At 36.6% G+C, this 14,916-nt stretch overlaps 1 protein-coding gene across 8 annotated transcripts in view; it reads left to right on the top strand.

Annotated features, from left to right (window-relative positions):
- Positions 1 to 14,916, top strand: part of UBXN2A (UBX domain protein 2A) — a 40,443-nt gene that overhangs the window by 21,281 nt on the left and 4,246 nt on the right. For 4 of the 8 annotated variants that reach the window (XM_027113733.1, XM_027113732.1, XM_027113734.1 and 1 more), the window contains 5 exons: positions 1,092 to 1,230; positions 5,449 to 5,555; positions 8,405 to 8,542; positions 9,747 to 9,905; positions 14,040 to 14,890. In XM_027113733.1, the coding sequence (XP_026969534.1) occupies positions 1,092 to 1,230; positions 5,449 to 5,555; positions 8,405 to 8,542; positions 9,747 to 9,905; positions 14,040 to 14,232 (736 nt within the window). In that variant the 3' untranslated portion in view covers positions 14,233 to 14,890. Of the gene's footprint in view, positions 1 to 1,091; positions 1,231 to 5,448; positions 5,556 to 8,404; positions 8,543 to 9,746; positions 9,906 to 12,388; positions 12,710 to 14,039; positions 14,891 to 14,916 lie in introns of those variants that run through there. The other 4 variants (XM_027113736.1, XM_027113737.1, XR_003434157.1 and 1 more) reach the window with 3 other exon arrangements.

The following is a 14,916-nucleotide window of genomic DNA, read 5'->3' as shown; positions in this document are numbered from 1 at the left end:
TTCTATGTGACTTTAGAAAAGATCAACCAGAAACCATCCTTTTATCAAACAAACTCTTAGGTAATATTTCTTATATGACAAAATATAAGCACACATACACATCCAAAACAGTAGATGGGGTGGGCAAAATGGAGGAAGGTGGTCAAAAGGTACAGACTTCCAGTTATAAAATAAATAAGTCATGGGATATAATGTACATCATGGAGACTTTAGTTAATAACACTGTACTGCACATCTGAAAGTTGCCAAGAGAGTAAATCTTGAAAGTTCTTATCACAAGGAAAAAATTCTGTAACTATGCATGGTGATGGATGTTAACAATTAACTAGACATTGTGGTGATTATTTTTCAGTACATACAAGCATTGAATTATTATATTGTATATCTGAAACTAAAATAATGTTCTATGTCAGTTGTACCTCAATTTAAAAAGAAAGAAAGGAAAAAAAAAACCCAGTAGAGTATTAAACCACTACAGATGAAAGTCTTGAGTGGGAAATTTCATTCTGAAGTGTGCAAAGGAGCAAAACTATGATTATGACTGTTCCTCACACCTTACTACCTTTAGTTTCAAGAGTGCTTTGTGTTACCAAAAAAGTACATAGTAACCCCCTTTAAAGCCATTTTGAGAGCTTTACAAAGAACACGTTGTTTTTTTACTCTGGACCAGTGGTTTTCAACCTGGTGCAGTTTTGCCCATCCCACCCCCAGAGGCCATCTGGCGTTGTCTAAAGATGTTTTTTATTATTATAACACTGGGGGGTTGGGGGATGTCCATGCTACTGGCGTCTAGTGGTTAACGGCCACAGGTGCTGCTAAACTTCCTACAGTGTACAGGACAGCCTGCCCAACAAAGAATTAACCCTCCCCAAATATCAATGGACTGAAGTTGAGAAAACCCTGCTCTGGACCGCAAGTGTTAATGACTTGCCGAGGCCACTTATCTACTATGTTAATTCAGAAGAGAGTCTCAACTGCAGGCGTGGAGGTAGCGTGTCAGCTCTAGATCCTTTAACTAGAACAATTTGTGTAAATTTTTAGAGAATTAGTGGTTAATAGTGCTTATTTTTCTTTTTTGTGTGTGTGTATAGGGTTTGTGAAACAGGATCTGACCACCAACCTCTTAGTGATAATCAACAAACAAATTGTGAATATTTTGTTGACAGCCTTTTTGAGGAAGCTCAGAAGGTTGGTGCCAAATGTTTGTCTCCCACTGAACAAAAGAAACAGGTAAGTGTCCATAAATTTTTTCTTTCCCAGTGCTTCTCAAAATATGGCCCTTTAGAGGTCAAAACTGTTTTCATAATAATAGTAAGATATTATTTTTTTCACTGTGTTGAGTTTGCACTGATACAGCAAAAGCGATGGTAGGCAAAACTGGCACCTTAGGAGGAATTGAGGTAGTGACACTACTCTGTACACCGTATTCTTTCCTTGAACTTGCAGGGGGAAAAAACACTCGTTTCAATTAAAAATTTCCTTGATGAAGCAGTAAAATTTACACATTTCATTAAATCCCAACTCTTTAATACACATCTTACAAATATTCTATGTGATAAAATATGAAGTGTATGTAAAACATTTCTACAGTATACAGAAGTATCTTAAGGAAAAGTACCATTGCTTGAGATACAAGCTGAACAGTCTGCTTTTTCATGGTGTACTGTTTTTACATGAAAGTGATTTACAGACAACTAGTTATTCAGTCTTGGATATTCTGCAGACATTTTCTCAAAATGTATGAAGTAAGTCTGACACTTCAAGGGAAACAACTTACAGTATTTGTTGCAAATGATAAGATATGATTTTATCAACTTTTTTACATGAAAGTAAGAATTTTGATAATCTGCCATCATGCACTTGACAGCTTCCCAAAACTTAAAAGATATTTCTGATAGGATTATTGTCATATTAATAAATGTACCTTTAAGTTTCAGATTCCATGTTCAGATTCTCAACTAAATTTTTTTTTTGAATAAATTTATTTATTTTTTATTTATTTATTTTTGGTTGCGTTGGGTCTTCGTTGTTGCACGTGGGCTTTCTCTAGTTGCGGCGAGCGAGGGCTACTCTTCGTTGCAGTGTGCATACTTCTCATTGCGATGGCTTCTCTTGTTGCGGAGCACAGGCTCTAGGCGCGCAGTCTTCAGTAGTTGTGGCACATGGGCTCAGTAGCTGTGGCTTACAGACTCTAGAGTGCAGGCTCTGTAGTTGTGGCACACGGGCTTAGTTTCTCCGCGGCATGTGGGATCTTCCCAGACCAGGGATCGAACCTGTGTCCCCTGCATTGGCAGGCGAATTCTTAACCACTGTGCTACCAGGGAAGTCCCTCAACTTTTTTTTTTTTTTAATTGAAGTACAGTTGATTTAAAATGTTGTGTTAGGAAATTCCCTGGCTGTCCAGTAGTTAGGACTCTGAACTTTCCCTGCTGAGGGCACAGGTTCAGTCCCTCACTGGGGAGCTAAGATCCCACAAGCCACACAGCGTGGCCAAAAAAAGAAAAAAGTTGTGTTAGTTTCAGATGTACAGTAAAGTGATTCAGTTTTTTTTATATATATATAATATAAAATATGTGTAATATATATTCTTTTTCATTATAGGTTATTACGAGTTAGTGAATATAAGTTCCCTGTGCTATGCAGGAGGCCCTTGTTGTTTATCTGTTTTATATGTAGTAGTGTTTATCTGTTAATCCCAAACTCCTAATTTATCCCTCACCCCACCTTTCCCCTTCAGTAGCCATAAGTTTGTTTTCTATATCTATGAGTCTGTTTCTGTTTTGTAAATATATTCACTTGTATCAGTTTTTTAGATTCTACATATGTGTTACCGTGTGATGTTTTCAACTAACTTTTTTTTTTTTTTTTTTTTTTTGCAATACGCGGGCCTCTCACTGTTGTGGCCTCTCCCGTTGCGGAGCACAGGCTCCAGACGCGCAGGCGCAGTGGCCATGGCTCACGGGCCTAGCCGCTCCGCGGCATGTGGGATCTTCCCAGACCGGGGCACGAACCTGTGTCCCCTGCATCAGCAGGCGGACTCTCAACCACTGCGCCACCAGGGAAGCCCTCAACTAACTTTTGAGATACTACTACTTACTACATTTTGATGTAGTATCTTGGAAAAGCTATTAAAATGCTTTTTGCAACTATGTATCTGTTTGAGGCTTGATTTTTTTTTTTTTAATGTACTTCAATCAAAATGCCATATCACAGCAGACTGAAGGCAGCAGCAATTATGAGAATCTAGCTGGCTTTTCGAAGTCAGACATTAAAGAGATCCCTTTACTCTAATTTGCCTTTTTATTTATTTATTTTTTTATTATTAATTTTTTTGCGATACGCGGGCCTCTCACTGTTGTGGCCTCTCCCGTTGCGGAGCACAGGCTCCGGACACGCAGGCCCAGCAGCCATGGCTCACGGGCCCAGCCGCTCCGCGGCATGTGGGATCTTCCCGGACCCGGGCACCAATAATGGATCTCTTGGACTGAGTCTCTTATTATTTCTCCTGTTTTCCACCTCTTCGTTGTTTTGTTCTATTTTAATTGTAATATTTCTTCAACCTTATATTCAATCCTTTTATTTAATTTCCATTTTAAGTTTCTAAGAGCTCTTTTGCTCACTGAATATTCCCTCCTACTCCCTTTCAAACATCCTCTCATATAAGTGTATTAATTATCATTTTTGGATTTTTGTGTTTAAGTTTCTTCTGTTTTCCTCAGTGTCTTCTTTTTTTTTTTTTTGGCACATGCAGCTTGTAGGATAGTTCCCTGACCAGGGATTGAACCCTGGGCCCTCAGCAGTGAAAGTACTGGTCCTAACCACTGGACTGCTAGGGAATTCCCCTCCTCAGTATCTTTATGTGCTCTTTTCCTATTTGTTCTGTTCTCATTCTTTTCTTTTCTTTTTTTTAAATTAATTTTTATTGGATTATAGTTGATTTACAATGTTGTATTAGTTTCTGCTGTACAGCAAAGTGAATCAGTTACACATATACATATATCCACTCTTTTTTAGATTCTTTTCCTGTATAGGTTATTACAGAGTATTGAGTAGAATTCCCTGTGCTATACTGTAGGTCCTTATTAGTTGTCTGTTTTATATATGTGTTACTCCCAATCTCCCAATTTATCCCTCCCTGCCACTTTCCCCCTTGGTAACCATAAGTTTGTTTCCTACATCTGTGACTCTATTTCTGTTTTGTAAGTAAGTTCATTTGTACAATTTTTTTAGTTCTCATTCTTTTCTGTGAGTACCATGAGAGCAGAGTCTTGGCAGTTTGGTTATAGGTAAAAAAAAAGAGGTAATATAGTATAGTGGTTAAGAGTATGGATTCCAACCCCAGCTCCACCCTTACTGACTGTGTAATATTGGGCAATTTAATTGATCTGTGTTTCTAATTTCCCATCTATAAAAAGGATAATAATAATAATACCCATCTTCTGTAGATTTTAGGGATTAAATAAATATATGTAGGGAAAGTACTTTAAACAGTGTTTGGTACATGTAAGTGTACACACAAGTGCTCTCTCAGGTAAGTACATAGACAGACAGATAGATAGGCAGGCAGGCTAATAATATATGCTATCATTATTGTGACTGTTTTCCCTAACATCTTAATGGAGTGTCTGTTACGTATTAGGCACTCAATAAACATATGCTGAATGAATAAATGCTAGAGACAAGGGAAGGCCTCTAATAGTCTATTTTCTTAAATGGATTTTTCAGTCCTTCTGTGTTCAGCCTGAAGCATCCCTGCATTCTACTGTATTTCTGAACCTTTCTATGTTTCTACAGTGACTTCTTTGATTGAATGAGTGAATAAATAATGTTCTTAGGAGATAATCAACAAGATGTTGAGAGATTAAATATTGATAACAGTAACACTGATAGTTTATATTTGAAGGAATAGCCATTAATTACTCATAGTTTTTTTTTCCCCCTTTATTATTCTTAATGTTCAAAGTCTAACGTTCAAGTCATTTCAAAGTTCTTCTCTAACTGTTGAGAAGTCTGTTCTGGCCAGAAAGCTTTAGTGTCCTCTAAGACAGGGCACAGAATATTTTTGCAAATGACCTCTCTTAAAGAAAATTATTAATGAATTATTTTAAAATATTATTCATTGTTAACCATATTTTATGTGTACATTGTAATTTTTGATATTTTACATTTGAAGCTTGCTGTTAAGAATGGTATATTTAAAAAATTTGTAGCTGTGTGTGGTGATGGATGTTTACACTTATTCTGTAATCATTTTGCAATAGATATATGTATCAAACCATTATGTTGTATACCTAAGACTAATACAATGTTATGTCAGTTATATCTCTATTTTAAAGAAAAGATTGATATATAAAATATACACTGATAGAAGAAAGTTTCAAGGGACTTTTAGTTTATTAGTACATTTCATTTATTACATGATGCATTTTGTTTCTTACTGCTTTGCAGGCAGATGTAAGTATAAAATTATGGAAAAATGGATTCACAGTCAATGATGATTTCAGAAGTTATTCTGATGGTGCAAGTCAGCAGTTTCTGAACTCCATCAAAAAAGGGTAAGCAATCTTTGTAAATAGAGGGATATTTTATTTATTTATTTATTTTAAATTTATTTATTTTTGGCTGTGTTGGGTCTTCATTGCTGCCCACGGGCTTTCTCTAGTTGTGGAGAGTGGGGGCTACTCTTTGTTGCGGTGCGTGGGCTTCTCATTGCGGTAGCTTCTCTTGTTGTGGAGCACAGGCTCTAGGCTCGTGGGCTTCGATAGTTGTGGCACGTGGGCTCAGTAGTTGTGGCTCGAGGCTAGAGCGCAGGCTGAGTAGTCGTGGCACAAGGGCTTAGTTGCTCCACAGCATGTGGGATCTTCCCGGACCAGGGCTCGAACCCGTGTCCGCTGCATTGGCAGGCGGATTCTTAACCACTGCACCACCAGGGAAGTCCAAGAAGGATATTTTAGATATATTTCATTTAGAAGATTCCTTTTAATGTTGTTCACATGTTCCTATGCATTCAAAGACACTTTTTCTTTTATAAATTCAGATTTTTTCATAAGGTGAGTTTTCTTAAAAGAACCACAGCTGTAATTTTGAAGGGTCAGGAATTTGAATTCTGACCAACCAAAATCTGACTTAAATTAATTCACTTTTTTTTTTTTTTTTTTTTTTTTGCGGTACGGGGCCTCTCACTGTTGTGGCCTCTCCCGTTGTGGAGCACAGGCTCTGGACGCGCAGGCTCAGCAGCCATGGCTCACAGGCCTAGCTGCTCTGCGGCATGTGGGATATTCCCGGACCAGGACACAAACCCGTGTCCCCTGAATCAGCAGGCAGACTCTCAACCACTGCGCCACTAGGGAAGCCCTACGTGTCTTTTTTTTTTTTTTTTAAACTGCATTGGGTCTTCCTTGCTGTGTGCAGCTTTCTCTAGTTGCGGTGACTGGGGGCTACTCTTTGTTGCGGTGCGTGGGCTTCTCATTGTGGTGGCTTCTCTTGTTGCGGAGCACAAGCTCTAGGCGTGCGGGCTTCAGTAGTTATGGCACGCGGGCCCAGTAGTTTTGGCTCGCGGGTTCTAGAGCTCAGGCTCAGTAGTTGTGGCACGCAGGCTCAGTAGTTGTGGCACACGGGCTCTAGAGCACAGGCTCAGTAGTTGTGGCGCACAGGCTTAGTTGCGCCGCAGCATGTGGGATCTTCCCAGACCAGTGCTCGAACCCGTGTCTTCTGCATTGGCAGGCAGATTCCTAACCACTGTGCCACCAGGGAAGTCCCAATATAATATATATATATATATATATATATTTTTTTTTTAATTTTGACTATCTTGGGACTTCCCTTGTCATGCAGTGGTTAAGAATCCGCCTGCCAGGACTTCCCTGTACTTATTTTGGTCAGTTTTTATTTCAGAAGGGTTGATAGTATTCTACATCTAACCAATTTTTAATATATACATACACATATATAGGTCTCTATGTATGTATATGTACAACGTATATACAGATTTTAAATGGCTCTATATTATGTAATATAATTAATTTGGAATCTTTTTCAAACTAATACAGAAGTTGCAAGTGTGGTACAAAGAACTTTTCTAAAAGTATTTGAGAGTAAGTTGCTAAAGTAAAGTATTCAGGATGATGAGGCATCAGTTTGTATTTTTATTAAAAAGGAAATATATTTTCCTATGTAACCACAATACAACCATCTATTGATGTATAATATTATTACCAATTATTCCTCAGAATGTATTCAAGTTTCACTTTTTATCTTAATATTATCCTTTATAGCAAAAGCATCCAATTCAGAATTACACATTGCTTGTAAATGTCATGTCTCTTTAGTCTCCTTCAGGAGGGAACAGTTTCTCAGTTTTTGTTTTTGTCTGTTTTTAATGACCTTGACACTTGAAGATTATGGGCCCAAATTATGTAGAATGTCTCTCAATTCAGATTTATCTAATTTCGTCCTCGTGATAAGATTAAATTACACATTATTTGTAGTAATATCACAGAAGTAATGCTATCCTAACTTCAGTAGTAAGTTGTTCTTTGCTTTTCTTTATGGTTTTTTGCTTTTCTTTATAATTTTTTCATTTTATCTGTTTTTTTGAACTCTGTGTAAATGCAATGTGTTTATTTTTTGTGTCTACTTAACTTATTTCTTTGGGATATTCATCCATGTTGTTGCATATAGCTATAGTTGGCATGAATCCCAGAAGCAGTATAAGAAAGATAAATTTGATTATGTAAAATCAAATGCCAAACTGGGAATACTTGTTTCTCGTATATCCTGTAAATGGAATATATACATATTTCTTACAAGTCAGTAAGAAAAAGATAAAAAGAGTATTTTATGTTTGTACCATTTGATCTACTTTATAACAGAATAACAGTGTGCATGTGGTAAAAATGAATGACATATATCCATATACTAACATGAGAAAATTTCTGTGGTATATTGCTTTTTTTTTTTTTAAGCAGTTTGCAAAATACAGAATAGTGTACATAGAATGATACCATCTTTGGAAAAAATATAATTATTATGTGGAATTTTACTATATAGAGAGAAAATTTAGGAGATACACTGCAAAGCTTTTTATTAGAGTGAGAGTGGAATTATAAGGACTGTCACTTTTGGGGGAGGGGGCTGTCATTTTCTTTCTTAAGTCTACATGTGTTTACATTTTTTTATGTCTTGTTTTTCTAGAACCAGCATGTAGCTATATTTTCATTTTAAAGAATGAAATAAGAGCTTGATTTTTCTCTATTATTTTAAATACATTTAGTTTTTATTGTATAGAATATATATGCCTCTTATTTCTGTATATTTTTCTATTCTTTTTACATGCACAGTATGTTTTTCAGAGAAAGAAAAAACATATTAGGGGCTTTATCACTTTCTTTCTTTACTTTCCAAGAGAATTACCTTTAGAATTACAGGGAGTTTTTGATAAAGAGGAGGTCGATGTTAAAGTTGAAGATAAGAAAAATGAAGTATGTATGTCAACGAAACCTGTGTTCCAGCCCTTCTCAGGACAGGGTCACAGACTGGGAAGGTGAGTAGGCTCATGATCTGTAATTTCCATAAGCAGAGGTTTGACTAATATTCAGCTTGTCATTATTTTACTATGTAGACCACATATATAGAGTTATCATTTCTCCCATTGGAAATGAGATTTTTCATGTTAACTTTTATGAGAACTTCTAAGTCATATTCACCTTAGTGTAAATTAACATATGCTGGCACTATACTAAAAAGTCATGGTGGCTGTTTTGGTTTTGTCTGATCAAAAGTGCCTGGCTTTAAAAAAAAAAAAAAAAAGTGCCTGGCTTAATGAGGACATTGGGCAAAATTGGGTGGCTAAATCATTTTTTCTCCCTTGCACCCACCACTTGAGTTTTGCCGTTAATGTCACAGAGTACATAGGCTAGCTTTTGGATACAGGGTTCTGTATTATAGTTACCAATGCCTTCAGCATTGTGTTCTCTGATCAGTATCTGAATTTTGAGGTAATAAAAGTGAAATAATGCCTGATAAAGTTAGTATCGGTATCAGAGCCTTTAATTATTGGGTTGGCCAAGAAGTTCGTTCGGGTTTTTCATAAGCTCTTCCAAAAAACCCGAACGACCTTTTTGACCAGCCCAATATTTTCAAACTTTGCAGTATCATCTTATCTAATTATGCCTGTGGCAGAATATGCAAAGAGGTTAACTATAGGATTGCTTTCATTTTTATGAATTCCCATATATTAATTATCAAGATTGGTAAGTTATATAAATGCATATTCATCCACACATGTAAAAATATCCCAATGTGACTTTCAGAGTGATGAGGGAATACTTTGTTTCCTTTCATTTCCTTTATAACCCAAGGACTGTTCTCTACAGAGAACTTACAATTTCTTTTAGAAATTTTAACCTGGGGAGTAGGTAAAGGTAAAGTCCATAGATCTGTCAGCACTATAAAATTGTTCTGTAAGGCATGATTCAAATACATAAGTATACTCTTCAAGTATACTTACGTAACAGTCCACAAGCTTACAACTTACTTATATGTGCATAATTTTATTAGATTCCTATGATCATCATGTATAATGGATATAACTGATATTAATACCTTTATGTGTTAGGGAACAGCTGTGACTAGCTAAAATCTTCCTAAAAGCTATACTTACTGTAAAGTTTTTATAGTAATGGTTTAATGATAAAGTTCTGCTTAATGAAAAACATGCATCTGACTTGTTGTCTGGATTTTCTTAGTGCTACACCAAAAATTGTTTCTAAAGCGAAGACTATTGAAGTTGAGAATAAAAATAAGTTGTCTACTGTCCCACTAAACAGTCTGGAACCCATCACTAATATACAGATCTGGTTAGCCAATGGGGAAAGGATTGTCCAGAAATTTAACGTTTCTCATAGGTGAGTCTTCCATTTCATTATTAGTCTGATTTGTTCCCTAAGTTTTAATTGTATTTCTTCTTTTCAGGTCAGTCAACAGCTATTTTTAAGAACTAAGGATCTTAATAAATAGTTCTCTAAACATAATGTTTCATGACAATGGAAATTCTTGGACATTAATATAGTATTTTCAGTCTGTTTTATGGATTATCATTTCATTAGTTTTCCTGTTTATCTAGATACATAATTTTAAAAGCATTATTTTTAATATGTTTTTAAGTTGATCGTTAGCATTATGTGTGTATTTTTCTGTTAATTGTAGAAAAGGAATGATAATGCAGGAAAGTACTGAAAGAAATTGAAATCAAGTTAAATTCCATTACCCAGAGATAATCACTACTACTAGTTTGATGGATTTTTCCAGTCTTTTATCTCGTCTTAAAATGTTTTTTCATTTTAATTAAAGTAGGAACATATTGTATATAGGTTTCCAAGTCCCTGGGACCTCCTTTAAACTTTTTACATCTTCCCATCATTCTTTGAGCATTTTCTTGTTTATTGGCACAAAATTTTTTTTCAGGTTCGTTCTGTACGTTTTCTAAGAAGCCCTGGTTCTTTTTAGTGGCCAAGGGTATTGAGGATCTGGTTACTAGGTATACTTATTGCCAGCATTCCCAGGCCCTCTGAGTGGAAAGAGCTACAGGTGTCTATACATACATACACATACGCATATATATACACACACTAACACACACATTTACAAATGTATTTCTATATCTTTGCATAGCGAAAACCATGAGTTCACATAGATAGCTCTAATTTCAATCCACCACCACAGGGTTTATTCTAGTTTTCCCCTTTCCATATTTGTAATTAACTTCTTCACTTTCTTCAGTTTAACTTTCTTCAGTGAGAAACCTGGCTCCAGTTACTCTCAATATATTTATTTATTTTTAAAAAATATTTATTTATTTATTGGTTGTGCTGGATCTTAGTTGCGTCAGGCGGGCTCCTTAGTTGCGGCTTGAGGGCTCCTTAGTTGTGGCATGTGAACTCTTAGTTGTGGTATGCATGTGTGACCTAGTTCCCTGACCAGGAATTGAACCTGGGCCCCCTTCATTGGGAGCACAGAGTCTTAACCTCTGTGCCACCAGGAAAGCCCCCAATATATTTATTTACTAATCAGTTCTCCTACATGTAACCAGTCTCCTTCTTCTACTGCTGCCTCCTCCCCAGCCTGGAAACCTCCCTCTTCCTGCTGGGTCTCTTGACATATCACATCATGCCAATGACCTGTTTGCCCTCCTGGGCTCTGGCAGTCAGTGCTGCCTATCCTCCCCTATGAGTGGTCACTTGCCACCTCTTTCTGGTTCTGACACACTGCAGTTGGCCCCTCTTCTGTATGAATGCTCTTTTTATTCTGCTTGAGACAGCCTGCTGTGTACCATCTCTCCTATATTCCTAACCCAACTTGGCTTCTGACACTCTGCACTGAGCACCTCTTCTGTGTGGACACACTCCTAACCCTGCTCATACTGCAACCGTCCCCACCTGCCTCCCTCTACATGGGCGCACTCCTCGTGCTGGTCAGACTCTGACACCAGGAAGCTGGGCCGCTTTCCTGTGCAGATGCCCTCTTCACCCAACCTGGACTCGGATTCCCTGATCTGGGCCACCACAACTCCCTCTCATATCTGGCCTGTATGCCAGTAGGTTCTCATTATTATCTATTTTATACATAGTAGTGTATATATGTCAATCCCACTCTCCCAGTTCGTCTCACCCTACCCTTCCCCCCTTGGTAACCATAAGTTTGTTCTCTACAACTCAGGTTTGTTTCTTTTTAGGGAAATAAACTATTTTAATCCCAACTTCTTTGTCTAGAAAAATACTTCTGGCATTTTCAATAACAAATAGTCACCTACCATTTTTTTTCCCTGAATGACTTGAAGCATTTAAAAACCTTTGACTGGCCAATGGTATTTATTAAGTGATAATTAACCAAGCTTTGTTTTTTAATTGGAATGTTTAGTCCAGTTTTTATAATGTTTTATAATATCCTGAACTAGTTAGGTTTAAGGCTACCATCTTGCTCTTTTTTTTCTCTTTACCTCATGGCTTTTTATTCTTCATTCCTCCTTTCTTGCCTCTTTTTGAGCTTAATGAGTATTATTTTTTTATCCTCTCATAGCTTTTTAGATTGGCATTTCTTTATTCTTGTAGTAGTATTGCAGAGATCACAGTACACATTTTTAATTTTTACTGCACAGTTCCTTTAATCTTTATTGGGTTTTTTTGTATTTATATTCTTTGCCATAAGCTTTAGCCTTTCATTATCCAATTTTTGGTACCCAATAAATACAAGTGACCATTTTCTTGATTTTGTTGGTAACCTGCACAGATTAACAGAGTAGCAATTGGTGAATTTGATTGAATGGGAAAATTCTGTCTTTGGTGATGTCATATTTCATTAATTCTTGTTTGCACATTTTTTCACATTTTAGCATCTCTGAAATGGGGATACATCCTTATAATTTCTTGTTGGCCATATGGCAGTAATGACACAATTGTCTTTGCCTTGGCATCTGCCTCAAAGCATGCAGAACAGGTGTCAGCTCAATGAAAGATCATCCCAGAGACAGTAGTGGAGCACTTTTCAAAGTACTGCTGTATCATCAACACACCCGATGATACAGAAGGGAGTATTATATGGAAAAACATGTACATCAATGAACTGAATCAGAAGTGATTTGAAGGATCTGAGTCTGAATAACGTTCAACTGTTAGGAATGACTTAATCATTTTATTCTAATCTTATTATGGAAGTAAGTGATTTGATGAATGTTTGTGTGAAAATTAGTTAAAAGTGCTCTTTCAATAAGTATAAAAATTCTAAGTGTTTAAGAAACTATTTTGTCATAATCTGGATTTTTAAAAATTTTAGTAGTATATAAAATGACAAGTCTTAGAATCAGTGGCATCTCAGGGGGGTTTTTTTGACCGTGCCACCTGGCTTGCAGGATCTCAGTTCCCTGACCAGGGATTGAACCTAGGCCATGGCAGTGAAAGCCCAGCATCCTAACCACTAGGCCACCAGGGAACTCCCAGTGGCATCTTAATTTCGATGAACTGTATACGTACTTTCCCTTTCTAAATACACACGCATATACTTACATGAACATAACTTTGAGCTACCTTCAAGATAGCAGTGATTGGGAGGACTTCCCTGGTGGCGCAGTGGTTAAGAATCCACCTGCCAATGCAGGGGACACGGGTTCGCGCTCTGGTCTGGGAAGATCCCACATACCGCGGAGCAACGAAGCCTGTGCACCACAACTACTGAGCCTGCACTCTAGAGCCTGCGAGCCACAACTACTGAGCCCATGTGCCACAACTACTGAAGCCCACACGCCTAGAGCCTGTGCTCTGTAACAAAGACAAGCCACCACAGTGAGAAGCACGTGCACTGCAACGAAGAGTAGCTCCCGCTTGCCGCAACTAAAGAAAGCCCGCGTGCAGCAACGAAGATCAAATGCAGCCAAAAATAAATAAATAATTTTTTAAAAATCACTGTTATTAAAAAAAAAAGGTTGCAGTGATTATATTACATTATAGTGTTTATTATACTAACTGAAAATCTACGTGCACTGGTTTAAGAATTATCTTAACTAGATTTGAAGCACAGCCTGATGTGGTATTGAAGAGGTACAGCCTGTGTCTGTGTAGGATTACTGGTTGGACCATTTCTGATCCATTCAGAGCAAGATATGTAGATATTTCTATTATAGAAACTTTCAGGCATATGCAAAAGCAAAGATATGATATAATGATCCATCATCACTCAGTTCCCACTGAACTATGTTAAGCAAATCCCAGATTTCATATAGTTTCATATGTAGATATTTCAGAATGTGTTTCTAAAAAATAGAGACTCAAAATGTAACTCTAATACCCTTGTCACATCTAAGATAAGGAATAGTAATTCCTGACTATTATCAGGGGTGAACCTTTAAAAGATAGCCCAAGTGAGTAGTTACATCAACATAATTTGATTATTCTGGATTAACATAGCCAGGTATCATCGCAAGTTATTACCTTAAATTAACTAATTCAGGTTTTCATAAAATTATATTAATAGTTTGTGCTATTTTACAGGGTAAGCCACATCAAAGACTTCATCGAAAAATACCAAGGATCACAAAGAAGTCCTCCCTTTTCCCTGGCAACAGCTCTTCCTTTCCTCAAATTACTAGATGAAACACTCACACTGGAAGAAGCCAATTTACAGAATGCTGTAATCATTCAGAGACTCAAAAAAACCGCTGAACCTTTTAAAGAACTTTTATAACATTGATTTTTGATACACTAAGTGGAAGGTTTCCAGAAAAATGATGGTCATAAGTGGACATGTACACCAAAATGGGGGGGAAGTCAGATTTGCTGAGCTTTGCACTATTTAACTCCCTCCTGACGAGAAGATTTTAAAATAAGTACAAGTTAGGAAAATAAACTATGACTGGAAACTATATTCAATGAACTTTTCCCAGAAGGCTACTCAGAAAGAAAAATAGACTTATTTTCAAATACCAGTTATTTAACATAAGATATATTAAATAACTATATCATTTAAAATCTTAATACGGTATAAATTAGCAAATATGTTCATAGCATCTTTCATTCAAACATCATTCCCAAACAGCAGTGATTTGTTTAAATGTTAGCTGTCTCAGATTTTTTTAAATAGCAATACATTAAAAAATTATACATGGCAGGTTAAAAACATCAATGCAATTTTTTTATATCTGAGATACAATCAAAAGGCTGAAAGGAACTGCTTTCACCACAGCTATGCCTCACCCTCAGAAGTGTTCCCAATTTGCATTGTCTAGTGGCAAGATACACTCAAATATTAACTTGGCAACAATATCTGGGATGTATTTTCATTTAAGAATAAAATTGTGTGGCTTAGTATAATGTCAGTATCAATCTGCTGACATACATTTCAACATTTTCTAAACGTATAAATTTAAAA

The sequence above is a fragment of the Aethalodelphis obliquidens genome, unplaced genomic scaffold (genome assembly GCF_003676395.1).
Source record: "Aethalodelphis obliquidens isolate GAN/ISIS:26980383/991018 unplaced genomic scaffold, ASM367639v1 scaffold12, whole genome shotgun sequence".
In the NCBI taxonomy this organism is placed as follows: domain Eukaryota; kingdom Metazoa; phylum Chordata; class Mammalia; order Artiodactyla; family Delphinidae; genus Aethalodelphis; species Aethalodelphis obliquidens.
The sequence above is the reverse complement of the archived record's forward strand: the minus strand, read 5'-3'. Positions and strand labels throughout refer to the sequence as shown.